This window comes from Camellia sinensis, chromosome 9, assembly GCF_055761805.1.
Source record: "Camellia sinensis isolate YWXY chromosome 9, ASM5576180v1, whole genome shotgun sequence".
Lineage (NCBI taxonomy): Eukaryota > Viridiplantae > Streptophyta > Magnoliopsida > Ericales > Theaceae > Camellia > Camellia sinensis.
In genome coordinates, this window is record NC_138969.1 from 197,651,654 (window position 1) to 197,659,098 (window position 7,445).

The 7,445-nt window shown below is 34.3% G+C and overlaps 1 protein-coding gene across 2 annotated transcripts; it reads left to right on the plus strand.

Annotated features, from left to right (window-relative positions):
- Positions 1–634: 634 nt before the first annotated feature.
- Positions 635–6,322, plus strand: LOC114315975 (putative calcium-transporting ATPase 13, plasma membrane-type). 2 transcript variants are annotated; one of them, XM_082888382.1, is made up of 2 exons: positions 635–1,015; positions 3,234–6,322. In XM_082888382.1, the coding sequence occupies exons 1-2, from the start codon at positions 755–757 to the stop codon at positions 6,141–6,143; spliced, it is 3,171 nt and encodes a 1,056-aa protein (XP_082744508.1). In that variant the 5' UTR covers positions 635–754; the 3' UTR covers positions 6,144–6,322. The 2 variants fall into 2 exon arrangements, with proteins under 2 accessions (XP_082744508.1, XP_082744509.1); XM_082888383.1 differs by having other exon boundaries at positions 636–1,015; positions 3,237–6,322.
- The last annotated feature ends 1,123 nt before the right edge of the window (positions 6,323–7,445 follow it).

Sequence of the window (7,445 nt, forward strand, 5' to 3'; positions counted from 1 at the left end):
CTCTCTAATTTATACATAAATCTATACTAGAGTATTATATAAATTGTACAATTCAGAATATGAAACTCTATCATACATTTTATCTTTTGAAATTACCCCGAAGTAATTTTACTTATCTAATTGCAAGTTTCAAATTTTGTAACTTCTTCGGCTCTTAACCCCCACACCCATCTGGGGGTGCTTGCTGTGTTGTTCTATACGTTTATTTTGAGATTCGTTCTGAAAATTCGAACCGTTCATATTTTAAAGTACATTGAGTAAAATATACCTGTAAAAAATCAAGTTAATCAAATATTCGTTAACTCTTTTATTCACTCACATTTGTATTTATAAAAATATATGATATTGTGATTTAAAATATTAAAATGAATATAAATATGAGTGCATGAAAGGGTTAAAGATATCCGATTAATTTAATTTTTTATAAGTATATTTTACTCCATATACTCTAAAATATGAACGGCTTAAACCATTAAAACGAATGCCAAAATGAATCCATGGAGCAGCACAACGTCGAGTTTTGTATTCCTCCATTTAGTTTTGACTAATTTCAAGTTTTACCAAAAAAAAGGAGAAGATATTATGTTATTATATATTTTTATTTTAAAAGTTGCATGGAAACTTCCTACGTGTTGCCCTCCATGTATATATGTTACACTCTTTCCCCCCCACCCTCATCAGTCCATAACCCATAGTTCTTGTGCCCCTCCTCATCATCAGTGTTTGGTCCTATTCTTTCTGATCTGATCATAACATGTCAAGGGAAAGCTCTGGTGATGATCATTTTGATCTTGAATCTCAGAGTCATCTCTTAGTGAAAGATGGTGGTGATAATGGTACAACTAGTACTAGTGGTCCCAGTCACCGTTGGCGATCCATCATCATAATCCTCCATGTACGCCAAGCCTTCATCTCCAGTGCAAGAAACAAGTCACTGGCCGTTGATGGGATTGAGGTGGTGCCTCCGCCACCATCCATCGCCACCTCTAATACCGGCGGTGATGGTGATGGACTAGTAAGCTCTCTATTTGAATTTCTGTGCTCTCTCTCTCTTTTTGTTTTAATTGATACTACTCATTGTTTTTTCCAATTTTCTTGGTTTGTTAACATCATGATCTATTATTATTTGTTTAATTGTGTGTTGTCATTTTCTTGGTTATCATGATCTATTATCATTTGTTTAATTTTGTGTTGTTGACTCGTTTTTATATTTTATTCGCTACCATATGATCTATTATCATTGGTTTAATTTTGTGTCGTTCACTTAGTTTTTATATTTTTCTTGATTATATATGCCTTTTGTCTTGATCTTGTATTCGAACTTTCTTATTTTCTTGTTATTAAATCACTCAAACTTCATTCATATATACCAACTAGTGTTGAATTGGATGTCCCTAGTAATTTTAACACTTAGGCGTGTTTGGTATGATTTCCATTTATAGTTTGTTAGTTATATTTAAAAATTTTGTTTAATATTTATTTTTTACAAATTTGCTAATTTTTTTGTAAACCCAACAAAAAATAACAATAACAAGCTAAATCATTTATTGAGAAGAAAAAAAATTCATTCCTTACTCCATCTCCCATTCCATCTAACCACTACCATATCCTCGTGTGTCCCCGCCATGTTTGGTGAAAAAAAAAAAAGGATTACATTCATTTTATCCCCTCATACACTTTACTCCCTATGATTCAGATATAACAAAAAGAAAGAAGTTACGACTGAGTTAAATTTGGAGATGGAAGCCATCTTTTGTTTTTCGACGGTGAAATATGACTAAACTCATGAGCTTATTATACTAAGTCAGAACAAGTTGATAGGATCTCTTTTTATGTCCCCATGCGCCTCTTGTGGCGACACTGGGCCAAAAACACAAAAGAGAAGGATGGAGTTTCTCTCGTTTTTGGCATAGGGGTTCCTGATGGAAGGCTTGCAAGACGGGCTATTAGCTTAGTGGTAAAGCGTGCCTCTGATAATTGTCAAAAAATTCTTATATGATTTTAGATTAAAGTGTCACCGTTAATTTTTTCATTCAAACTAATGGAAAATGTATCACACACTATTTTTTAGAGTGAGTTTGATTTTCTAAAAAAAATAAAATAAAATTAATACAAGAAAAAGATAATTTTACTCTATTTTTTCTAAATTTAAAATTAGATTAATATGTTAATTAAAATAAAATATTATATAATTAAGAAGTGATTTAAAATATAATTAAATAAAAATATAAAATAAATAATAATTAAGAATTGATCTAAAATATAATCAAATTAAAATTAGATTAACAAGGTCGGATTTACAATCAATAATTAAATTAAAAGAAGTTAGGATTAATTGTGATCTAAAATATAATTAAATTAAAATTAGAAAAAAAGTTAAGAATCATAATAAATAATTAAGAATTTATAATTAATTGTGATTTAATTGAATTAAAATTAAATATTATAAATTATGTGTATGAAAGAGGAGACAGAAAAATAACAAAAAAAAAAGTTTGAGAGTATTATGATCATTTCACATATATAGTTAACGTTGTTAAGGATTATACTTCAGTTTCAAACCACTTTGGGGCTTTCTAGCTATATTTAAACCATAGGATATAGGAGGTAAAGTGCTTTGGTTTCAAACCACAGGAAAGTAAATTGAATTTTTAAAAAAAATTAAAAACTAAACACGTCATGTTGGAGTCATGTCTTTACCTTGTGTATTCATGTCGTGTCCGTGTCATGTTCAACACTGCTACAATACCTCTTTTAAAGTGTTTAATATACTGTGACTATCTTTCAATTGCTGTCTTGGCTTCAAATTCTATTTTAATGCTATAACCTAGAATGTGAAAGTAGGTTAGAGTAAGTTCTCAGCAAACAAATTATTATTAATCACATTGGTTCTTCTATAGATTGCTGATCTATTTCATTATCAGTTGCGAGATTTAATTTTTTGAAACCCAAACTCATGGTCAATAATTCTCCCATTCGATTGAGGGATGTTAGAGTGAGTGAACCTGAGCTTTTAGAAGAAATCAAACAAAGTGAGTTAGGACAGACAAGCAACATTAGTTAGTGTGTTAGAAGTATTGTGTGTATATATGAGTGCTTGCCTCACTGTATGATTGGAATATATAGAAGAATAAGATTGATTTTCAGTGTAAACAATTATTTTCTTCTTCTTCTTCTTCTTCATTTTTTCACGATGTAATCACGGTTTTTACACTAATTTGCTATGTCCTTAGCAGAATGTAGAACTTGCAATTATATCAACCTCACCCGAGGTATCCCTAGAGGTCCAATCCGATGGCGCTGATGAGAGCAACAAGTGCAACAAAGAGCTTCAAAATACTGAAATAGCGAGGATTGTGAAGGCAAAGGACTTGAATTCCCTGCGTGAGTTCGGTGGTGTACAAGGATTTGCAGAGGCTTTGGATACTGACTTGGAGAATGGGTTGGCGAATGATGAAGATGACATTTGCTGTAGACGCCTAACATGCCCACAATCTGAAACAAAGCCTCCTCAAGAAGGCTTCTTTCATATCCTTTGGAATGTATGCAACAAGTACCTCATTTTCCTTCTCCTTTTGTGTGCAGTGTTGTCAATTGTCTTTGGGATTCTAGAGGAAGGCCTACATACCGGGTGGTACGAGGGGGCATTTATAATTTGTGCCATCATTGTACTTGTATCTGTTCCTATGATACGCGAGTATTGGTATTCATGGTATCAGCCAAGGAGGAAAAAGCTATCGAAGAATAGGGAAATAGCCGTCCATGTTTTCAGAGGTGGAAGCCAACATCAAATCTCCATATCCAATGTTGTATCGGGTGACATTATATGGCTGAAGAAGGGGGATCAAATTCCTGCAGATGGGTTGTTCATTTCTGGTGAATCTTTAAAATCAGATGATGAATTGGAATCCACCATTGATGACCAAAACCCATTTATGTGTTACGGTGCAAAGGTGATTAATGGAGAAGGGAAAATGCTTGTGGTATCCATTGGCAAGGACACAGTATGGGGTGAAATGATGAGTAATGTGATAAATGCTTCCAACCCTCTACAAGTTCAACTTGACCAGTTGAACAGTTGCATACAAATCATTGGCGTCCTAATCACTATCATCATCCTTGTCGTGTTGTTCCTTCGTTTTGAGTTCAATAAGGGTAGTGCTGGTTCTGTAATTCCTGATCTCAAAGCTAAATCGGCTGCTATCAAAGAATTTATAGATGCTATTTATAAAATTGTCAAGAAGCCAAAGGGGAAGACTAATCTATTGACTTCACTTACCATTATTTTGGTGGGGATTGCAGAAGGATTACCTTTAATGGTAACTCTCGCCCTCAATTATTGGAATAAAAAAGCTTTGTCGGGTAAGGCCACAACTCAAGATTTCTTGGCTTGCATCACCATGGGTTCGGTAACAACGATCTGCACTGACAAAACTTGTGGGCTAAACTTGAACCAGAGCGAAGTTGACATGTTGTACATTAGTGGACAGTTCTTCAACAATGAATCCGCTATAGCCCCAAACGTCATAGAAGCTCTATGCAAAGGAATTGCCACACCAATTCTAGGATTGAAGAGACCTTCTTCTTCAATGGAAGACTCGCTCCTCTCTTGGGCTTCTTTGAAGTTGGGACTGAAACTAGATATTCTGCAGCAAGAATGTATCATTGTTGAGGTGAAAGAATTGAACTTTGAAGAGGAAGGATGTGGCGTTTTGATGAGAAAGGACGGGGGAAGTGTGAACTCATCCTATTGGAAAGGATCTGCATCAACAATACTGGCAATGTGCTCATCCTATTACAGTAGTGAAGGAGCGATGAATGTTATCGATGAACAAAAAAGAGTGTTTTTTGAGGAAGTTATTGCAGATATGCAAGGTAAACATCTCAAAACTATTGCATTTGGATACAAACAAACTGATATAGCTACTCTTGAAGAAACAGGCTTGATCTTGCTCGGATTACTAGGTCTGAAAAATTCATTCAGAAAATCAATGGAAGATTGCATAGGTGCTGGAGTCAACATCAAATTGGTGTCAGGATGTGATGCGTCTGAGTTAAAATCCATAGCTCTAGAGTGCGGATTGAACATACCCAACTCAGATTCAGTGGTGCTTGGTGAAAATTTCAGAAATTCTACACATGAAGTGAGGATGGAAATGGTAGATCAAATTTGTGTTATGGCAAGTTCACTCCCTTCTGACAAGCTTCTTCTGGTGAAGTGTTTGAAGGAAAAGGGCCAGATAGTTGCAATGGTGGGTGCCAGAACAGATGAGACGCCAGCGCTTAAAGAAGCAAATGTTGGAATCACAATGGGAAGTGGTAGCACAGAAATGGCCAGAGAGAGCTCCAACATCATCATCTGGAATGGTGATTTCAATTCGTTGTTCACCATCATGAAGTGTGGACGATGTGCGTATGAAAACATTCAAAAGTTCATCCAACTTGAGTTCACCGTGACCATTGCGTGGGTACTGATAAATATAGTCACAACTATCTATTTTGGAGATGTCCCAATAACAACAATTCAGTATTTCTACGTATGCTTCATCGTGGCTGTTCCAGGTGGCCTAGCTTTGTTGATGGAGCCACCCACCAAGACACTAATGAAGAAGTCACCAATAAGATCAATTAACTCGCCAATAACAAGAACCATGTGGAGAAACATAGTCCCTCAAGCTCTATACCAGGCTGCAATTCTGGTGACCTTTCGGTTTATAGGACAAGCTGTATTGGACACCACCCAGAAGGTTAGTAATAATATGATCTTTAACAGTTTTGTTCTTTGCCAGGTTTTCAATTGGTTCAACGCACGAGAACTGGAAAGAAAGAACGTGTTCAAGGGTATCCATCGAAACTGCTGGTTTTGGATGGCGATGGTTGGTACTATTGTTTTGTTGGCGTTGTATACTAAGATTGCAAATATTCTTGCTAGCAGTGCAAGGTTAAATCCTGAACAGTGGGCCTTCTGTTTTCTAATTGGAGCGGTTTCTTGGGTGATAGATTGGGCTGTTAAGAGCACGTCGGATTTTATTGCAGACAGGTTTCATTGTTCTAACATTGGATCCAATGGTATGACATCTTCTCCTTCCTCAGAATCACTTATTAATCTTGAGAGTCCACTCATGAGTAATAGTTCCCTGTAATTTCATCTGGTTTTGTAACTCTCAATCACTTTGATTTCTTGTATATATTATGATCAAAAAAATAAAAAAAATAAAAAATAAAAGGCACATCACTGTAATAGTATGTGGCTTTATTAATGTATAATCCTTTGTAATATCATCTTAGTTTGTAAATAAGAATCCCTCTATGTTTACTTGCATTTCGTCTAAAGCGGTTATGCCATGGTTTCCTAATATAGAAAATTCACTAGAAACTGTAACAAGAAAAAATTCTACTGTCATAGATTCGTACTTTGAGTATTTTTATTTTTATAGTACATCAGGGAACACAAAATTAGATGGCCAATATATTTAGGGAAAACTATAGTAAAGTAGGACAAAAAAAAAAAAAAAAATTACAAAAAACATATGAGATGCAATTTACAAAAAAACATATAAGATGCAAATGATTTTGTGGTGGGGTGCAAGTGAAATCATATGAGGCTGTAAGTATGACTTGCACCCTATTATGTTTGGGTTAAAAAAAAAAACTTTTCCGACCTACTACGGGGATGTAATTCCCTCATAAATTTATCATCGATGTAACATACTAAAATATTACTCAATATATATATATATATATAATTTAAAATATGTGGATTAGATTTATTTTGATTATGAACAACACCCCCATTAAATTTAAATCTACACCATAGATTTAAATTCTTGGGACATAACATGTCTGTAAAATTAGTCAGCATCAATTTCACTTTTTTGTCTTTCTTTAATAACCCAAAACTATGCAAGTTTTTTTAGCAAAAGAAGACCTAGAACACACTGTTTCCACTATTTTTCTCCTTCCCTTTTCACATAAAAATCATATTAACTTTAGGTTGTGTTTGGATCAAAAAATTGATAGAATAACTGTGAAGGGAAAGAAAATGGGAAGGAAAAAGAGATAATTTTTTTTTTTTTTTTGGGGCTTAGGAGAGCATATAACCAATAATAACTTTTCTCATGCATTAATTGCCAAAAAAATAATTATCATGTACCATTTAAAGAAGAAAGAGGAAAGATTATCAATTAATCATTCAACTATTAAGTTGAGATTAATGCATCAAGAATCAATCATCCTCACCGCCTTCACTCATAGTAATAGCTTAATGCATCAAGAATCAATCATCCTCACCGCCTTCACTCATAGTAATAGCTTATGTTTAAGGATGTAGATTCACTACATAGTACTCTGTGTGAGAACTTTTCTCACATTTTATAGCAGATAGTTTTCAGGAATCAAAAACAAAACCAATAAACATATACAGGCTAATCCCAGCACGAGAGAGA

What these genes read in the sequence shown, in the direction of transcription:
- LOC114315975 (XM_082888382.1), top strand. Translation starts at nt 755, where the DNA reads ATGTCAAGGGAAAGCTCTGGTGATGATCATTTTGATCTTGAATCTCAG. An exon ending in GCGGTGATGGTGATGGACTA is followed by an intron (nt 1,016 to 3,233) that starts GTAAGCTCTCTA and finishes CTATGTCCTTAG; the next exon opens with CAGAATGTAGAACTTGCAAT.